The sequence below is a fragment of the Drosophila subobscura genome, chromosome E (genome assembly GCF_008121235.1).
Source record: "Drosophila subobscura isolate 14011-0131.10 chromosome E, UCBerk_Dsub_1.0, whole genome shotgun sequence".
Taxonomy (NCBI): Eukaryota; Metazoa; Arthropoda; class Insecta; order Diptera; family Drosophilidae; genus Drosophila; species Drosophila subobscura.
Genome location: NC_048531.1, coordinates 13,997,263 through 14,016,918, shown reverse-complemented (window position 1 = coordinate 14,016,918; position 19,656 = coordinate 13,997,263). Strand labels below are relative to the sequence as shown.

The 19,656-nt window shown below is 49.1% G+C and overlaps 5 protein-coding genes across 15 annotated transcripts; 1 reads left to right on the top strand and 4 right to left on the bottom strand.

Moving 5' to 3' along the window:
- Positions 1 to 1,754: 1,754 nt before the first annotated feature.
- On the bottom strand, positions 1,755 to 9,517 carry LOC117890456. 5 transcript variants are annotated; one of them, XM_034795299.1, is made up of 8 exons: positions 9,295 to 9,517; positions 5,589 to 6,553; positions 4,294 to 5,522; positions 4,009 to 4,176; positions 3,667 to 3,946; positions 2,818 to 3,602; positions 2,525 to 2,760; positions 1,755 to 2,455 (listed from the first exon to the last, which is right to left on the bottom strand). In XM_034795299.1, the coding sequence occupies exons 2-8, from the start codon at positions 6,436 to 6,438 to the stop codon at positions 1,894 to 1,896; spliced, it is 4,110 nt and encodes a 1,369-aa protein (XP_034651190.1). In that variant the 5' UTR covers positions 6,439 to 6,553; positions 9,295 to 9,517; the 3' UTR covers positions 1,755 to 1,893. The 5 variants fall into 5 exon arrangements, with proteins under 5 accessions (XP_034651190.1, XP_034651185.1, XP_034651186.1 ...); XM_034795294.1 differs by lacking the exon at positions 9,295 to 9,517 and having other exon boundaries at positions 4,009 to 4,173; XM_034795295.1 differs by lacking the exon at positions 9,295 to 9,517 and having other exon boundaries at positions 4,294 to 5,519.
- Positions 9,518 to 9,692: 175 nt separating this feature from the next.
- On the bottom strand, positions 9,693 to 11,823 carry LOC117890460 (death-associated inhibitor of apoptosis 2). Its single transcript, XM_034795306.1, has 3 exons — positions 11,311 to 11,823; positions 10,226 to 11,255; positions 9,693 to 10,161 (listed from the first exon to the last, which is right to left on the bottom strand). The coding sequence occupies exons 1-3, from the start codon at positions 11,686 to 11,688 to the stop codon at positions 10,073 to 10,075; spliced, it is 1,497 nt and encodes a 498-aa protein (XP_034651197.1). The 5' UTR covers positions 11,689 to 11,823; the 3' UTR covers positions 9,693 to 10,072.
- A 129-nt stretch (positions 11,824 to 11,952) lies between these two features.
- On the top strand, positions 11,953 to 13,135 carry LOC117890464. Its single transcript, XM_034795319.1, has 2 exons — positions 11,953 to 12,084; positions 12,145 to 13,135. Exons 1-2 carry the CDS (start codon positions 12,036 to 12,038, stop codon positions 13,017 to 13,019), a joined length of 924 nt encoding a protein of 307 aa, XP_034651210.1. The 5' UTR covers positions 11,953 to 12,035; the 3' UTR covers positions 13,020 to 13,135.
- Positions 13,136 to 13,361: 226 nt separating this feature from the next.
- Positions 13,362 to 17,974, bottom strand: LOC117890463 (myeloid leukemia factor). 7 transcript variants are annotated; one of them, XM_034795312.1, is made up of 5 exons: positions 17,836 to 17,974; positions 16,933 to 17,156; positions 16,329 to 16,866; positions 15,330 to 15,542; positions 13,362 to 13,926 (listed from the first exon to the last, which is right to left on the bottom strand). In XM_034795312.1, exons 1-5 carry the CDS (start codon positions 17,895 to 17,897, stop codon positions 13,791 to 13,793), a joined length of 1,173 nt encoding a protein of 390 aa, XP_034651203.1. In that variant the 5' UTR covers positions 17,898 to 17,974; the 3' UTR covers positions 13,362 to 13,790. The 7 variants fall into 7 exon arrangements, with proteins under 7 accessions (XP_034651203.1, XP_034651202.1, XP_034651206.1 ...); XM_034795311.1 differs by lacking the exon at positions 17,836 to 17,974 and adding an exon at positions 17,218 to 17,355; XM_034795313.1 differs by lacking the exons at positions 13,362 to 13,926; positions 17,836 to 17,974 and adding exons at positions 14,869 to 14,951; positions 17,218 to 17,356.
- Positions 17,975 to 18,524: 550 nt separating this feature from the next.
- Positions 18,525 to 19,449, bottom strand: LOC117890466 (trypsin alpha-3). The gene has a single exon (XM_034795321.1). It carries the CDS (start codon positions 19,424 to 19,426, stop codon positions 18,644 to 18,646), a length of 783 nt encoding a protein of 260 aa, XP_034651212.1. The 5' UTR covers positions 19,427 to 19,449; the 3' UTR covers positions 18,525 to 18,643.
- Between the last annotated feature and the right edge of the window lie 207 nt (positions 19,450 to 19,656).

Genomic DNA, 19,656 nt, shown 5'->3' with positions numbered 1-19,656 from the left:
GCCGATACTCCCGACTAAAGGATACCTGTTTAGGGATACAATTAAGCGAATTTTGATACGAGAGCAGAGGCCTTACACAGGAACTGGTTGCCTTCGATAAAAGTAAACGATTTCTCATTACCAGTGTGGCTATTGGAGGAATATACAGATAAAATCAACAATGCAGAAAATTTACATATATAATAAAAGCTCCAACGACTTCCACTGTATATTTTTATTTAATGAGGATAATTAGGACTGAGAATTGCAATAAAATTACACAGATATACCCCCATCCACTACTCAAGTAAGGGGTACACAAATACAGTAGCACAGCATTCGGCGTCCCGCAAACAAAACGTAGTAGTAGTAACGCAAGAGAGACAGAGACAGAGAGAGACATACATAGCCTGGGGGAGGGTTACGTTACGTTACAGTTACAGTTACTGTGTTTGGCGGCGGCGCCGCGTCCCACCCAAAATGTAATGAAATCCTTTGTGTGAATTCGTGTGCGTGTGCGCCAGTGTGCGTTTTGTTTGTCAACTTTTCTGGCCAAGGCGGCGGCGGCGGCATAAAAATGCTAATACCCAAACACTACAACAAATTGCGGCCCAAAACATACATAAGCTCCAGACACCGCCTAACTGTATAATTTCAGCGAGCACTTACCGTTTGAATTCGGCCAGGTGGGGGGGTAAGTAACCAGGAACAGTAGCTAAATCCTTCCCGTCCAAAATTGTGACACACTCGACAAAAACACACACACACAGAAACACTTGCAAAAACCACTGGCACTTGTACAATAATCACTCGGCGCCTGGCGTTGCGAAAAACTTAATTTTCATTCGTATTTTATTCGAATTGCGCTTTTTATTCCGATTGCGAGCCGAAATTCAGGAATTTCAAGTAGAAATCTTGTCGGAGCACTTTTTGACGACGGCAAACGGGTGGCGGCAACGTGCCAGAAAAACTTTAGGCCAACTTCTTAGTTAGAGTGTTTAATTAACGTTGAAAACGCGCGCTTCCCAACTACACACAAGTTTTTCGCTTCACGACAAAGTCTTTCCTTTTAGAAATAAATAAACACCGAGTTTTTACCGTTCAGCGACGCGCACGACCCGCGCAGTTGGAAATTTTTTTTGTTTTTGTTTTTTTGCTTAGTGTTGATTTAAGAAGTTGGCAGTTTGGTCGGGGAAGTTCCCTTTGGGAAATTCTCTCCTGTCGGGGAAATCCTCTCCTGTGTCTAAACGGTCAGGGGAATTCTCTCCTGTGTCTAAACGGTCAGGGAAATAATCTCTGTCAGACGCTCTCAAGTGCTCATTTCTGCGTTTCAAATATGAGCGAGCACAAAATATCCCAAAAATAATACCAAAATAAACCTTCGCTAAGCCCGCCTACGTGATTATTCGAAAATTCAGCAGCTTAACTTATCTTTTTTGCACCAAAGCAGATGCAATCTGCAATTCACAATCAAAAAAAGAAAATCCAGCCAAATTGCGTGACTAGATGAACCCGAACTGTATCCAGATGCACTCGTTTCCTGTCTGGCTCGGCTCCTTTTCCGAATGGTCACGTCACGTTTATTAATCGGCTTAAGACTTCGGTTTCGTTTGTTTTTTAAATACGTAGGGCACGTAGCCCTCCCATTGTTTGGATAATTGAAAGGGCAACTGCGTCGACAGACGACGATCCATAAGCATGAAATATGTGACACGGGGGTAGGTACGACGATCAAAGGACAGACTTGAGGACCGGTTATGTCCGCTGAATGTTTAGTTCTTCTCATTATTATTATTCGCATAACTACAAGTAATATTCGTATTTGTATAACTAGCGCTAATCAAGTCTAAGAAAGCAAGCAGATATGTGGCTCGTAGCAGAGAGTTGGCTTCTGTACGACACGAAATTAGTCAATTAAATCACAGATGTATTATTTTGCGCACACTCGTCCTGCACCTCCACGCCGGGCGTCCGATCGGGTGGCTCGGCATTCAGCACCAGATTCTCGATGGAGCGAAACGAGGCATCCTCCAGGTGCGTGGACATGGCCGCTGCAGGCGGACGTGGCAAAGTGCTGGCAGTCCCGCCCTGACGTACCAACGGCGGCTGGCGATGACGCACCGAGGAGCGCAAAATGGTGACCACATCCTCGGCGGTGTACGGACGCCGCTCCAGCGTGGCCATGGCCGAGGTGGACACCGTCTCCGAACCTGGCCGATGCAGCTTCCGGCCCAGCGACTGCGAACGTTGTGCATAGCCAGCGTGGCTGGGACGCTGCCCAATCTCAATCGACTCGGGACTGTCGCCGCTGCTGCTGCTACTGCTGCCAACTGGCGACAGTTCAGCCTCCGCATTGGAGCTGCTTCCCGCTGGATTGGTCAGTATGGTCAGATAGTCGGGCGGTGCCACGGGCGATCCAGACTCTGCATCAATGCTGAGCACGGGTCGTGTGCGCCTGGAAGAATCTCCGAGAACTCTGTGAATCGAATGGGGAATGTTTAGTTATAATCTGCGTGTGGATCTGTGTGCAATCTCTACTCCCTACCTGCGCACGCTGCGTCTAATGCTCTGGCGCAGCAGCTTGGCCAAGCGAGCGCCAGTCGCAGTGGTGTACGATGGCGGCGGCGTGTACTTGGGCGGGGCATCATTCTGGGCGTCAAGCTGCCCGTTGTCTTGCTGCTGCCCGGACGCATTGCGACGCCCCTGGGATGTGGTCTGACGTGCCGAAGGGCGTCGCGGCTCGTCTCCCTCCTCCGGCGGACGGTACAGCAGTTGAATGCGCTGATAAAACAAAGATTTAAGCAAGGATTCCGCAGGCAATCCACAGTGCAGACTCACCTCTAGGATGTCCGGGGGTCCGTGGGTCAAGTAGCGATAAATCTGAATGATGGCCGTGACGGGAATGACCAAAACGATGCCAATTTGGATGAGGCTGCCCGTCTTGCGAAGCCAGTAGCTAAAGTACGACTTGCCGCGCCAATAGTAGAACTGATTCGACAGCGATGCCTTGTAGTCCACCACCGAGAGCGTAATCAGGCCAATGGGCAGCAGCACATTCCAGGAGAGCGCCAGGAAGGCGGACATGGAGCCGCACATGCGCAGATCGTTGACCAAATCATCGCCATTGTATGGACGTCCGCGTATGAGAAACACTCCAAATATCTGAGCTGTCCAGATGATGGGTATAAACCAGGAGCCTCCCAGCAGAAAGTCCACGTAGTACAGTATCGAAATGCCCATCTCGGTGGCAAACGGAATGCTCAGCAGCAGCCCCGTGACGCAGCTCAGCAGCACGGAGCTGGTCGAGTTGCCCAACGCACTCGAAATGGGTTTCCACATCACACACAACTGAGCCAAGCCAAAGCAGGCGAAGAGGGCAAACGCCACAGCAGCCCAGACCCAGGAGATGCTGTCACTGGCCAGCGATAGAACGGCCGGAAAGAGTTCGGTGATGAAGCGCAGCGCCTGGAAGCCGCTCTCAATGTGTATCATGGTGCGATTTCGACGATACGTTTCCCCAATGAACGAGGAATAGTGCGGCACCAGCGAGCGCGGATACGACAGCAGCTGGGGATTGGTGTGCGACTGCAGCGAGTAAACGGACGTATAGCTGTCGGCATTCTCTGGCAAGGCAAACAAGATTCAATTAGTTTTATATTCTCTTCTGTTTTGTGTGCTTTTTCTCACCGAAGGATCCCGGCACATAGATGTAGCCATGCTGCCAGAGTATCTGAGCACAGCAGAGGGCCAGCAGCGCCATCAGCCCCAAGCCTAGAAGGGTGAGCAGCACCAGCACAATGGCATCGCGTCGCAGCGTTGTCTTCGAGACACTGGCATGTGTGCGACTGGTTATGGCTATGACCGAGGCACCCAGCAGGCCCCAGGTGAGGAAAGTCTCCTGTGTGGCCGCCGTCCAGCTGTTGGAATTCACGAGAAACTCATCGAAATCGCTGGCAGCAAAGACGTTCTACGAAAGGGAACACAGAAGAAGAGTTAGAGAAGTGACAGAGGAGAGGATTATCAACTCACCTGCAGCTTTGTGGGATCAACGACATGGAGAAACTTCACTGTGACCACCGCGAGAGCCAGCAGGGGCAGCGTGTTGATGAGATATGCGAATTTCCCAAGAGATTTCAGACCTTTGCAGAGTATGAGGAAGACGCCCGCCCAGATGAGAGCCAAGTAGAAGGCCAGCTGCTGAAAGGAAGAGGCAGAGTTAGTCGGTTAGATCGGGGGCGGGAGGGAGTGGAGGTAGGATGTGCAGGGAGAGTGGAGGATGTTCGTAAGGAGAGGGAGAATGAGAATGAGACCTACCCGATCGTTGACATGAAAGCGCACGCCACTCGCATCCGGATGCTTGGCCAGATGCAGACGCTGCAGCACGACAATGTTAAAGTACTCGGCGACCGTTTGGGTGAGATTCCCAGTGGCATTGGCCGTGTCATAGCGATAGGGAAAGGCCAACTCCTGCCAGCGATAGCCGATGCGCTCGGCTGTGGGAAAGACATCCCGCAGATAGACCAGAATCCAGGCAATCGACACCGTCGAGTAGATGGCCAGAAAGCACTGAACCATCACCAGAGCAATGCCCACGCCGGAGCAGATCGGACTGATCTTCCACATGGACACGGGCCCAGCACGGATCTTGGCCCCGAGGCACATCTGCAGCCAGAACATCGGGATGCCAAAGATGATGGAGAGCATCAGGAACTGAAGCAGAAAGTTGCCGCCATAGTTCATGGTGAGCACGGCAAAGCGGCACAAATTGAACACTCCGAGGGTGCAGGCCATCAGCGAGAGAGTGCGACTGGCGGCATGTGGCCACTGGCTGTTGAAGCCGCACTTCTCTCTCAGCGGCAGATGCAGCGGCTCCAATGGGGTGGTGCTGCTGGCACTACACATGGTGGTGCTCTGCGCCTGCAGCTCCACTTGGTCCTGATCCGCATCCTCCTGATCATGGGTCGTGCTCACCGAACTGCTGCTGCTATCCGAGACCAGGGACAGGGGACTGGGCATGCGGGAGGAGCGCACGGAGCTCAGTTCCGAGCAGGTGGTCATCATTTGATGCGTTGGCGTCTCCGACTCGGGCAGATACACCCTCGTTGGTGCGCTCTGCGGGCGGCCCTGTCCCGCAGCTGCGCCCCCACGCGATGGAGTGGGCGGTCCCTCCAGGCGGCGACCATATTGCCGGGGTCGCTCCTCGCTGGAGGCACGCGCCGCCGTTCGCTGTTCGTTCTGCAGCAAATTATCGAAGATGTGCGCCTCGGTGAGCATCTCCGAGCCATACTGTTGCGGTTCCTGGTGCTGGAGCAGCGCCTCCGGGCAATCCCCTTGCGAGAAGCAACGACGCATATCCGCCTCCCGCCTGTGCGGCAAATCCACTAGCAATGTGGGCAAATCATCTTCTTCCCCCACTGTGGCTTTGGTCTCATCTGATTCATGGTCCTGCTGCTGCTCCATGGCGCGTCGCAAGGACTGGCGCAGCCACACATCTGCGACTGGCTCATCCAGGGAGGTGGCACTTGAGCAGGCTGCTGCTGCTGCTGGGAGAGCAAAGTTTATGTAATTCCTATTGATTTCTATCGATTCTCTTCCGTTGTGCAACTTACCCGCCGCTTCGCTTGTGCTGGGCCTCAGGGAACAGCTAAATGTCTTGCGTATTTGATGCTCTCGCAGAAAGTCACCGCTGGAGCTGGCATCATCCTCATTCGGGGCAGACTTTTTGTGTGCCTTTCGTTTTCTGCTCAGCGGCAGGGTGCGTGTGCGCGGCTCTCGCTTGAGGCTCGAGTGACTGCCGCCATCGATGATGACCAGCGAGTCCTCTCGACTGAGGGCATTGTCCATTTCCTCCAGATAGTTGTCCAGATCCATCAAGTAGTCCTCCACCTTGTCATCGTCGCTGTGCATCGAGGGGGAGGAGTTGCGCGTGGAGCTGCCATTTAGCTGCGAGGCACCGTGCACGTCCAGTATGGCGTCCAGTTCGTTCAGCACACACAGCTCAGCCTCATTCGTCTCGCCCTGATCTCGCTTGATGGGCGTACTCAGTGGTGGCGGCTGCATCTCCTGGCTGCCGCAAAAGGCACTTCGATCGTCCTCGTTTGTGTCCATCTTAAAGCTAATGGGTTGGAGCTGCAGCTGCTGCTTTTGCTTGGATTTTTGCTTCTGCTGATGGAAGCCTTGTGGTGTTTGCTGGATCTCAATTAGATCCTCGTCGCTCAGTTCATCGTCGTAATAGTCACAGGCCTGGCGCATCGATTCGCTCGAGAGGCTGTGCGAGAGTCCATAACGCTCGGGCTCCTGTTGTTGTTTCTGTTGCTGTCTGCGCGGCTTGCCCGCTGTGGGTCCTGTGTTTGCACCTGCTGCCGCGGAGGATGTGGATGGTGTGGGTGGTAGACTAGCGTAGGCATTTGAATTGCGTTTGAATTCCCCCCGGCCTGCTGCTTGTTCTTTATTATTCATTTTGTTGGCATTGCCGCACAGCTGACGGCTGGTTCTCGTGTGTTGGCAAGCGGCGCCTGCTGTTATCCTGCTGCTGGGCCCAGTGTTGAGCAGGAGCTGTGGGTTCAAATTGGACCTGCAACAAAAAGAAGAAACCGAGTTAAGTTAAGTACTCGACTTTGCGGTTTACACTATCTGGGCATTGAGATAGGTCGGCGGTCAGTTTGTGAAGATCGGGGATCAGCTTGCATTCATTATATGCAAAAATGTGCAATCAAATGCAAACAAGCGCGTGCTCTCAGCGCTTGCGATTGTTTGCACGTGAGTGAATCGCGCCGTCCGACAACAAACCCCTCCAGCTGTCCGTTTTGTGACAGCCGCAAATGGTCGAGAAAATAAAAATATAATAAATAATTTCATATGTGGGCATAGTGGAATGCATGTATGAGCGAAACGGCAAGAGGGTGAAGTAGAAACAAACAGTGCGGAGAGCGTAGCATGTTCATTCAACTGATCAGGTGAATGTACTTCCGTTAATAACTCTTTTTTTTTTATTCATCCATGATATGTACGCGTTTAAACAATCCGAAAGGGAGTGGCGTGTGGAGACCGGAGGGGCAGACTAGGCACTCAAGCCGCTCTGGCACGTTACCTCGATTAAAGTCAAATTTCTGTGTTTTATTTCTTCTGTTTTTTTTTCGGACGCTGTGCCGCTGCCCGCCAAGTCGAGATATCTGGCTGTGAATCAGAGTCTGGTTTTCTTGTTTCGGTTGATTTTGCATACATATGTATGGAGTAGGTATAGCCGTGACCTTCACAGAGTTTTTGTCGCCGTCGCTGTTTTGTTGGGCCATAAAAAACTTTAAAGAGATCGGATAGGCACCGCACCGCACAGCATCGCATTAGGGCACACACAAAGAAAATCAGTTAACCTGTGTATAGGAGTCGTATGCATCTGTCTCCGGCTAATAGAATAAGCAGCGTCCATATATTAATTGTTGACTTGGGAGGTCAAATTATTTAGCGAACAGATGCCATTGATCGCAGATTCACAAACACACACAAGCCACTTTTCACCTCCCGCTCCCACTCTCACTCTCATTCGCTGGACGACAAATATTACGGGTCTCTGGGGAGACCATACCGTTAAATTTCGCCAGTGCTCTCGTTTTTTCACATAAAATGTACGAGAAATAAAGGCAAACAAGACAATTAGTGTTGCCGTTTGAAAATGCAGTTTGGCATTTGGCAACTCTGTCCGCACGGTCATTTATGTTTTCGAATGATCAAGGTATGTTGAACAGGGGGTGGGGTAGCATCTTTTGAGCGACCAAGACTATGCAGCGCTGCCTCACACACTTATTTCTTATACCTTGCTAATGACCTTCGGTGGGGGCTAAAAAATGGCAACACCCAGCTGCCAAACGGCGACGCGGCTAACAACTTGTTTTCTTTTCGTTGCAATTTTAATGCAATTTACAATGAAATTGACATTCACCAAACAAATAAAATAAAACTAGTTAATGCTGGGGTACACGACGCACCACACCACGTACATGCCCAGCTTCAGTAGTAGGTACCTATGATCGCTAGCGATGCTGGCTAGTGTGGTTTCCTTGTCACATGTGTGTGTGTGTGTGTAACTGGGGTTGCAAACGCAGCACCGAATGGTACCGTTTTCGATGTGAGCCACCAGTCAGTCCCTATAGCTATTATTATGGTTACAAAAAGAAAATCAAAGTGCACCACGTTTTTTTCTCTACTTGAGCGCCATTTCCTCTTTGACGCCACAGAGAGCGAGCGAGAGAGAGACAGAACTGACAGCTGCCAGGTTTTTCTTTCCAACGAAGCCTGCCCGGGGGCTTGGTACTGGTACTGGCACTGGCCCTGGTTTAGGGGGATACAAAGGGTGTAGGGGGTCTGATGTATGAGTAATGCAACAGTCAGAATGTTGCAAGCGGCAGCAACACGTTCAATTAAGTTCAATATTTGAGGAAAGCATTGGGTCAATTGCAAAACAAACGATCGTGCAAATGTATACAGCAGATTCTCTACGAATAGCGGGAACTGTGTTATTTATTTGTTTATCTGCTCATTTTGCATACATACCCGTACAACGGGAACGGAACGTGAAAGGGAGCCCCTGCCCAGCCCTGCCCTGCTTTTGTTTTTTCTGCGTTGTGGAAATCGCTTTTACAAACAAACACAAACACACACACGCACAGACACATTATCCGCTACTTATGAATAACTGTTTTTCAGCTGAATGCAAAAAAACTGAAAGAAATGCTGAGTGCTGCTGGATTTGCCATTGCGGTTTGTATGGGGAATACCTTAAGTGGGGATTGCTCATTCCCTAAGCGATCCAAAAACAAAAAAAAGAACCACACAGCTGTTTTCCCAAAAGAGTTTGACCCGAAAAACGGAATGGAGCCACCGCGTATGCGCAGCACGCCCCGAACCCCGAAACATCATTTCAGATTTCACATCAAAGTGTGTGTGTGTGTGTGTGTAGTATTACTTTCGGGTAGAAATAGTGAGATCTGCAGATACGTGTCGTGCTCTCGCTCTCACTCCACCTCACCTCCTCCCTCCTAAGACGACCGTGTGTGTGTGTGTGTATTTGTGCTGCTTTTGTTTCTAGCATTTCCATTTCCAAGCGCACGAACAAACAAACAAAAAGAAGATTCCAAACTTACGACACTAATCAAAAGGGAGCTGTGGGGCAACTTGCCACACAATCGCAGGTCTAGCACGCCTTCTCGCTCGCTCGCCCACACTTAGTACGAGCAGTTAGCATAATGCACCAGTCACACACTCGCACTCGCACCAACACACACTCTCAGTTGAATGTATTTTTGTATGAAGAATACTCACACACACGTGCACGCGATTGGTAATTTTGATATTTTGTATCTTCTTTTCCTCTGAATTCATCAGAAAAATTGAATAATTTGCTATTCTTTTCGAGTTGGTTTGCGTTTCTAGAGCTGTTTGCGTTGCGTTACCGTCGCGACCAAGGCGACACTCGAGTTCGTTCGTTTCACTGCGACCCGCACCTCGCACCACAACACAACTTTAAGAAAAAGTTAATAAAAAAACCACACAAAAATTAAAACTGAACGGCCAGTGCTGAAAAATGTCGAGTGGCAAAACAAGTGTTGCCTAGCAACCAGTATGAGCGTGAAACTATCGATAACATATTAAGAATATAGCCAATCAATACAATATCGCTAGAGATCGATCATTTGATTTGAAAAGAAGAGCGGGGTTTCAACATTTACATATATATTTATAATTCGTAATTGAATATCGATTTCATACACAAATCAGCGGCTTATAAACAGTATCAACAAAAAAACACACTTGTTAGTAGAAGTACGATAACAAAATAAAGATACGGTGATGAAAGTAGCGCCTTGCCTTGCACCCTTCACTGCTAGTGATAGGAAATTGCTTATAGTTCTTTGTGATGTGTGTTGTTTGCTCTTCATAAGTAAGATTAGGATCTAAGTGTGTGTGTGGACTGTGAAGGGTGCACAGGTGGAACAGAGTTGAGAGTTATTTAAGAAATTTCGGAAAATATCTCACACACGCACACGGAAGGACTACCCTTAGTTATTATCTAATATTTATGTATCAGCTTTCTGCTCCTCTACGATAGAAATGTGCGCACAAATCCCTTGATGTCCGCCCGGCACATGGGACAGTTGGAGACGCTGGGCGCACACTGATTGCACGTTGCTGTAGGGCAAAGAAATTTAGTTGAAACAAAAGCGACAATGCAGAGGTTTAAACCAATCCTTACCCAAGTGACCGCAGGGCAGAAACACCACGCCCACCTCCTCATCCAAGCACACTTTACACAAGCGGGCGTCCTTCAGCTGACGGTTCTCCTCCTCGAGCGAAATGTTGCCATTTGCCGATGCCAGGGACATGCTTTGCATCTGCTCCAGTAAGCTCTTCTCGGGCATGGCTGCCAGCTGCGGCTGCGACTGTGGCTTGAGCTGAACGAGATCGGTGGCTGCTGCTGCTGCCGCTTTGCTGGTGGTGGCCTGACAGCAGTCTAGCGGCGGTGCAGTCGGCTCTGTTGGTTCGCGCACCTCTAGCGCTGCCTCACTGCCCGCCTCGTCGAAGATGGCGTGCAGCAGCTCGTCGAGTGTTTCGAAAGCACAGCCCGAGCTGGAGAGCTTGCGTTGAATGGTGTTTCGCACCACTCCTCCGTCTATGCCCAGCGCGAGGGCCTCCTTGGCCGGTCCCTCGTCCATTAGGGCATCCAGCTGGGGTGCCGGAGCCGTTGCTATCTGGGAACCCGACGATGCCGCCATTGTCTCGCGCACCTCGTTGACAAACGTTGGTCCCTTGGCCAGCAGCACAAATTGGCATTTGGGCGACCACTTGGCGTGCTCGTGCCAGGGCTCGTCCTCCTTCTGCCAGGAGCGCAGACCAATGTTGCAGTGGAAACAGCGCACCTGATCGCCGATCTTCTGATAGTAGAGGCCTGCCTGGGCCAGTGGCACGGGCGGCTGAATGTTGCCAATGGGCCAGTCGCTGAACGTGCGCAGTCGCGCATCGACGCAGGCGTACTTTGGACGCTGTGGCTGGGTTGTGGGCTGAATACCCAGCTCCTCCAGGTTCTTGCCAGCGGCAAATTCGATGAGCGGTCCCATCTGGACACGCGGACAGTTGGGGAAGAAGCGTCGATGCTCCTCGAAGGCGTTGTCGTTCTTCTCCCACTTGGCTATGACGCCGTTGCACCACACGCACTTGACGTGATCCAAGATGTTTAGATAGTAGAAACCAGCCTTGGCCAGCGCCTGAGGCGTAACGTTGGGATTCTAAGTGGAGAAAATGAGAAATTTTGCACTGGAAGAGAATTCTTTTGGGACTTACTGGCCAGTCCTTGAATGTCTCCAATCGATTCGCTTCGATGAGCATATCGGGACAGGCACAGGGGGAGGTGTTGCCACCATCCACCATGCTGTTGCCTTCGTTGTCGTTCTCCTGGCTCAGCGTCACATTGCCGCAGTGATTGGGGGCCAGCACCATGGAGCAAATGGGGGAGGAGCGTCGATGTCTTTCGGCCACTTGGTCCCCGTACTCCCATCTGTCGATGCGCACGTGACACCAGTTGCACTCAGCCTCCAGCCAATTCCCCGTGGCAAAGAAACCATTCGTTGCCAAATCCTCTATACTGACGGGGGCATTTAGAGGCCACACTGCAAAAGTGGCTGTGCGTACGCTCTCCAGCTCCAGTCGCGGTTCCGTCATCGTGCTGACGCACAAGTGAGTTGTCTTCACTTCTGTCGTTTGTCTCTCTTATCTTTCGTGTAAGTGGTTCCCCTCAAAATGATGTAATATGGGATTGAATCCTAATTATCTTTACAGAAAACCAGAAAACGTAAACAAGGCAGCAGTGTGACCGCGGAACTATCGATCAAATATACCGTCTAAATATGTTTTTTACTGGTATTTTTTGCCTAGTGCTGCCAGGTCACTCTGCTATGTAATTATCGATGTAAAAATGTTATTATCGTTGCCAGTCACAAGTCAACGTGCTTTTATTTCGATCCAATCGCCATTCACATTGTTAATATCAGCTGTTCAACAAAACAAAAATGTATCAAAATTTCAATTATCTATTTAAAATCTATGTAATCTATTTAGGTAAGTGTTTTAAAACACATTGGGAAACGATAATAGAGCAGCTCACTTTTCTTTTTACAGCGTGCTATGTGTCTCCTTCGAATGCTGAGCTGTCTGGCCTGCTGAGTGCTCTGCAATATTTTGGCCTCTATGGCGGATCGGAGTCCTTGGGACAGTCGCGCGGCCAGTGCCAGTATTCATTCGAGTCTTTCGCTTTGCTGGGAGATCGCCACACTTGCGCGCCAGACGATGAGCATATATTGCACCTGACGCAGCTGCCACCGCAGCGAAAGCCGCCCATCATGATCAAGTGCCTGCAGCCGGAGCCAGCGGCCGACAATGGCAATGGGACTGTGACTGTGCCCAAGCTGCTGATGATGAAGAGTGCCAAGGACATTGTGAACCTGCTGAAGCCCATTGGCAATGCCACCAAGCGGCACGAACACGGCAGCTGTGTGGTTGTTCACTTTTGCACGGCCACGAGCCTGGAGTGCTCGCGCGTAGCTCCAGTGATAAACCTGCTGCCGCATCTCTTTCCCACGCTACCCGTCGCCTACATCGATGCGTACGAGTTTACGCCGTTCAATGCCGAGTTCGGCATTGTCTCGCTGCCCACGCTGATGATCTTCCATCAGGGACGACCGTTGCTCAAGTACGACACCTCCTGGACGGACGCGGAGAAGCGCGCCTTTGGCACGTTCATCATGCGGCACACCAACGTAAAGACCGTGGACCCCAACAGCATAGATCCACAAATTATGCTGCGAACACTCACCGAGCCGCTGGCCAATACGCCCGAGGTGCAGACCGACTACTACCTGGGCATGGCCTGGGCCTTTATCCTGCTATGCCTGGCCAACTATGTGCGCGGCACAGTCTTCTGGAAGCAGCTGGTGGCCATGGTGCAGCGCAACTGGCGCGAGTCCGAGGAGACGCAAATGGATGTCGTGGACTAACAGGCCAAAGGGGTGGCGGGGGTGGGAGCTTCGGGAACGAAGTACATTCAGACATACGCTTCACATTTTACTAATGTAATGTATTTAATGGTTTAATTAAATTCACATCAACGTTACTTAAGCCTTATTTAGTTATATATATTTTATTTATATATATATAGATTGGGGGGAATTGTAATTGTAATGTTCAGAGCGTAGAGCCTTCCAAATTAGTTAGATTCATTTCATCTCTCCACTTCTCTGCTACGTAATTAAAGCTTAGCGTCTAACCAAATCTGGAGAAATGTGAGAATTGTGTCCAAAGAGTCAAAGTAAAACCTAAAATTGCCTTCACTTCGCTTATTTTGGAAATTTTGAAAAATTGTTTCCATTTTCCTGCCTTAGTATCGTACAACTCAAGTGTTTTGTTTTTAATTTCGCTGTTTGGCAAATTTTGTGGGTGGTGGTGGAGTGCTTTTATGCCACAGCTGTTTATGTGCCTGCCTGCGTAACGGCACGCAGTCGGATTGAGGAACAGTTGGTTTGCACCTGTCGCGGCCAAACGATAGTTGTGTCGATAGTCGCAGGCAGGAACGCGCACAAAACGGCCGCCTAATTGTGTTCTGTGTGGGGGTGTGGTTGTGGTTTTATCTCTTCTATATTATAATTAAGTGTACTTTTGGAACAGGATCAGCGTTAGCTTTCCCAGTGTGTGTATGAGTGTCCTTGTGTGTGTGTGGTGGTTAGAGATGAAGCATTGTGTGTGTGGGTTTGCAGCCTGTAGCTTTTCTTCTATTTCTTGACCCGTTTGCCCGACTTGGAACTTGGTGCTTCGCCGCCATCTTCTGTGGCGTGCTGCTGCTGGTGGCTGTTCTTCATGGGCCGCTGCTGGCGCCTTGGATGTGCCGCATAAGGATGTGGATGTATGCTAGTCATTGAAGGAGTGAAGGAATAGATAAACTCAAATTAGTAAAGTTTGGCAAAACAAATCTGTTCGTAAGGCGAAACCAACTTAAACAAAAGACTCAAAGTATACGTAATCATTCGCACAGACAGGCCAATTCGAACGTAAATGGTAATATGATGGCGGGAAGATAGCAGTCGTCGAGGGTTGGTGATGATGATTAAGGCATGATTAAGATGGAGGGAGGCAGCAGCCGGGTATGTCGCGCGCAGTTAGTAGTGTGAGTGGCGGTGGCACAGTCGTCGTAGGCACAGCAGCAACAACAACGTTCGAATTTTGCGTTAAAATTAGCGTCGATGAATTACAATTTGTCGTCGTAACAGAGTAAAAACGTAAAGGGACATAGTAGATAAATTAAATGCGCAGTCTTAAACGTGTGGCACTCGCAGATGATAGCTGAAGGATTACGGATTTAGCGATTCACTTTTCGAGGGATTTACGGGGTGGTGGTGTAGTACGAGTACGACAAAAAGACAATTCGCACACGCTACATTCTTGTCTTGTTATACATATGCGAGTATATATAGAGAGAGAGATAAAAGTGTGAGTGGGGTGTGTGGTGTGTGTGGGATTGGGTGGGTGGAGGGTTGGTTGCGGCAGCCTTACACATAGCATGTGGCACAACACGTAGCTGCTGCTGCTGCTGTTGCTGCATTGCGTTGACGGAGTTGACGTTACGATGGTTGGTGTTTTGGTCTTGCGAGTGGCTGTGGCTGAGGCTGTGATGATGCGTAGATAGCATTGATGGCGCCGCCGAACGTCGTATCGGCGGGGGTTAGTATTGCACCGCACCGCACGGTGATCGAAGAACGCCGAATGCTGTTGCTCATTGCGTTGCGTTGATTTGTTTGTTTGGGTTAAATATGGTTACATGAATATTGCTTTGCTTTGCTTGGATTAAAAAAAGATTCGATTTTGATTTTGGATTTGCTTTGGTTGCGTTGTGGTTCTACTTTCGATGGAACCGTGAGTTATATAGACGCCAGTCTCTGCATAAATCGAAAGTACATAATAAGTATTGTTGGAGTAGAAGGGAGAGAGAGCAACAAGTCGTTAATAGAGATGTAAATTGCGAGTGTAACGTAACTCTACAGGGGCTAACATGTCGATCGGAAAACATTATGACTTTGGCTTTGGCTTCGTTTCGATTCGGTACTCCGAATACATTCTTTCAACGCGTTAATATCGAAGCAGGCAGGCAGGCTGGAATGTAAAATGTAAGCTATAGAACTTGAATGTAACGTTAGGCGGCTCTGCTGCTGGCTGGCTGGTTGGCTTTAGGTTAGGCTCCCTAGGCATTAGTTTAAGCCAAATCTTTGGCAGACTTTGGTCTATGGCTGGTGCTGGTGCTGGCTGGGGTAACAAACCTTGGCGTGGCTGCAATGCTGTGACTGCCGCTGGATATCGTGGCCAGCGGCGAGGACGCGGGGGTACGCAGAGGTCGACGGGGAGTGGCCAAGTGTTGCCCATTGCGCATGTAGGCGCGTCGCGAATTCCCAATGCTCACGTAGTTGTTGTTCGATGGATCGTGGACCGCTGGGGACGACGAAGTTGTTGCTGCTGCTGCTGTAGCATTGCGGCTGTCGTCGTATGGAATCGAGTCGAAGAAAAGTTGGAAAATATTACAATACGTTTTGGCGAGTCTTTGATGTGTGATTTTGATTACTATTTTTGGCTGTAATTATAGCGTGGCGTGGCGGTCCATAGAACGCGTTCAGGTGGGGGGGTTAAGGATTGCGATGAATGAGTAGAGAGAATTAATCAAAGAAAACGTGGAGTCATGGGTTTGGGAGCAAAGTAAAGGGGGGAACAAAGTAATGAACAAATTTGATAAAAACGAAAAAAGTTCTTGATCTTCTTTGGAAGGAAGGTGCCGCCTACCTCATCTCAGTGTTGGTCTTTCTTTCGTTATAGATAGAGTTACATATATGATCGTTATTTGTTATATATTTTCTTTGCTTTTCTTTTCGGGGTTTTTGGTTTGGTTTTTTGGCTTTGGCTTTCTTTGAACGTTGTTGGGAATGGTAAAAGCAGACATTTATAATATGCAATTCAATTCTGTTTCTGATAGTTAGTAAAATATACTTGTATGTACGTTAGATTTTAGTAATTGTATCTGCAAGTAAATACAAATGTTTTCAAATTTAGCAACAAGTTGTGTGACGGTTAGACAAGTGGTTGTAGGGGGGTGTTAGTGGGAAGTCTGTGGGCTGGGATGTCTGGGATAGCTCCAAATGCTACTACGCAAATTGCTAGACCTACACACACACATAGTTGGCGGGGGCGTACCACGTACTGGGGCATAATGGGAGGCATTGATGCAGTTACATGCCACACAGTAACGGACTGCGGGCACACACACTCACCTTCCGTGCGGAGCCGTAGGAGGTGCTGGCAGCGTTGGCAACTGCCGGCCAGCCGACGAGCGGCCCTGTGGCTGCTGCTCCTGAATCACACAGTCATCATCGTCGTCATCATCATCGAGCGGCTCAATGGTGAGCGTAGAGGTCGAGGCTGCTGGCGGAGGTGCGCGTATGGCCTGCATGCCACCGTGGCGGCCGTGTGGACCGCCTCCACGATGGGCGCGAGTGGTAAACTCGCGATCAAACTGCTCGGCCTCTTCCTCGTCCAGGTTGATGAACTCCTGACGCTCCTCCAGCTGCCCCGAGCGCATGTCCTGCTCCTTCTCAATGATGTGGGCACGCTCCCCAATGTGATGACCGATGGCCATTTTCTTCACGCCTGTGCGCGAGTCCTGGACTGTTTTACGCGTCTCGCGAACGCCGCCTGGGCCAGTTTTGGTGCTGGTGCTGGCCTGATAGATCTGTGGTCGGCCATCGGGGCCCGATGACATGGTCATCACGGTGCTTTGGCAAAACGAAGCGCCAGGATTGGCGCCAATATCTAGGGTAAAGGCAAAGATTAACATTTTTTACTATTGATGGTTGTTTAGGTGTTATCCCGGCTTACCGGCATTAAGCAAACGATTGAAGTTAGGCATCATGGGCATGCCAAACATTCCCATTGCTGGCATGGCTGCCATTTGATGGGGACGCTCCATCAGTGCGCTCTGCTGGAATCCGGGATCGAATGGCGATACTTGCATAAACGGATCCGGCATAAATGTGTTCATCAAGCGGTTCATCGAGCGCATTTGCATGCCCATGGCATTCATGGTGTGGTTCATGTGATTGCTGGTTGAAGGAAATGAAAATTATTAATAAATTTTTTCATTTACCAAGCACTCTGCAATACTCTTCGTCCATTTCCTCAACTTCGTGGTACTGATTGGCTCTGCCACCACGATAACTAGATTTTCCCTTTGATTTCCCCTTTTTACTCATTCCAAGTCACGATCCAAACACAAATGCTGTCTCCCAAAAACTAAACAATTTAAAACTGATATTTTTGACAATTTGAACTATAAATCAGAGGCCTGCCTGGTTGGGGCTCTTTGTGTGTGACATTTGTTGCAGCGGTTGCTAGCATGACACGGAATTAAACGAAGCCAATGCATTTAAATGCCGCCTGCGGTCGTACTTTTGAAATTATTGATTATTACGTCTTCTCTTCACGCATGCTGCTCTCACACGTACGCACACACCCATGCACACCCAACTGGCACACACACGTGAAAACACTAAGTATTGCATGTATCTGTCAATTAAGCACATTTTTACCCGCAAACTCTCAAGATTAACTTTTAACCCAGTGCGAAAACTTTTATCCGTGTGTTTCAAACCATTTTGTGCCAACGCTGGTTCGTTTTTCAGGCACCACAGCGAGCATCACAAATACACACACAGGTACACAGAGCCAAGAAACAGCTAGCTGCTGCCCGTTTAGGCTGACTAGAAAGGTGTTTCCACTTACTTCATTAGTCCCAAGTCATCGTCGAAGTCGCCCATTAATCCCAATGCACTAAAAAGTGACATTTTATTTGTTTTTGATAGTGTTTTAGTTGCAGAAGCAGATTTTTCTCGAACGCACGTATGTAGGAATCAGTGTGACCGCGGAATTATTGATAAAATATATAGTCAGACCCTCAAAAATAGACTAAAATATACCATATTTTTTTATTAAAAAATATACCACAGTCTTAAATTATATTTCTCGATGCTGATGTTCTATTTGATGATGTTCTGATGTTCTATACCAGCTTGCAAGGACTTTTAACACTGAAACAATAATTTATTCCGATTGAATAATCAATTTGACCTATTATATATACTCCTTTTTATTGGATTGTATACCTTATGATCTTATATTATACAGATTTGTATTTGAATTTTTAATTTGATGATCTGGGAAATTCTCTTCTGTGACCATCTAAGAAAAATATCGATGTATTTTACGCTCTACGGCTCATTCCTGCGTTGAGCACAGAAATAAGCGCCTTTATTTAAAATTCTTTCTTTTCTTTCTTCTCCTTTATAATCACACTTTCAATTTTTTTGGATTCTTTTGGAAAAGCAATTCTTTTTCAGGTTCACAATTTTCACACCCATTTTTATCTCTTAGATGTTGTCTAGTATATAATATATTGTGCACACTTTTCACACTTAAATGCTCATTTGTGGTTTATTGTAGGTACATAAAATAATAATTAATAATGTTTAAATAATTTGTTCGGTTATTTTGTTCGCTTGCAGCTGTTTAAGTCCTTTTAAGTTGTTTGAATTCAGAGGTAGGGCGCAGCCTGCTCCTCAATCCATGCAGTGTGCGAGGTGACGCTGGTGTACACGCCGGGGAAGCCTTCCCGGCCACAGCCTACACCCCAGGACACGATGCCCACGAGCACACCGTCCACAGCCAATGGGCCACCGGAATCGCCATTGCAGGAGTCCTTTCCGCCCTCCAAGTAGCCGGCGCACAGCATATCGTCGGTAACGGTGTAATCCTTGGTCATGTATTGGTCGCCACATGCACTACGATCGACAATTTCCAGCTCCACGGAACGCAACAAAGCGGGCAAGGCCTCGTCCTCCTCCGTGCGCTTGCCCCAGCCGCTGACAATGGCATGGGCACCCGCGGGTGGTGCCTCCAGGGCCAGGGGTATGGGCTGCACCAGGCTCGAGTACACCAGCGGCTCTCGCGTGATGATCAGGCCAATGTCATTGATGAAAGTCTTCTTGTTGTAGCCAGTGTGGTAGATCAGCTTGCTGACCTTCACGCCCTGCTCCTCCAGATCGGCAATCGAGTTCTGCCCCGACACGATGCGAATGTACGAGGCGAAGCGTCCCTTGATGCAGTGAGCGGCCGTGAGCACCACATTGGGGGCGTACACGCTGCCACCACAGATGTGGAGCAGCATGTAGGTCTCCAGGCGCACCGACACCTGGTAAGGGAAATCGGAAATGTCCGCCTGATCGCCACCCACAATGCGGGTGTTGAGGGGAGCGGATTGGCCGAGGGCTGCCAGGGATAGCAGCCCCAAAAGAATTAGTCCCAAGCGTAGCGACATTTTGCACAGTTTAAAGCAATAAAATCGTACGACTCGCGGCTCTTATATAGAGGTCTAGCTCCCCAGCTTATCGCTGGCCAAAACCACGAATATCGCGATCATCCATGCTACGATAGCAATTCGAATGGATTTCCATAAAATTTAGCCACGATATAGTAAAGTTTATAGGACCCACAGGCACGGCCAGCTGTGTCCATTTTATATCCATTATAAACAGCGCTGTGCCGTGC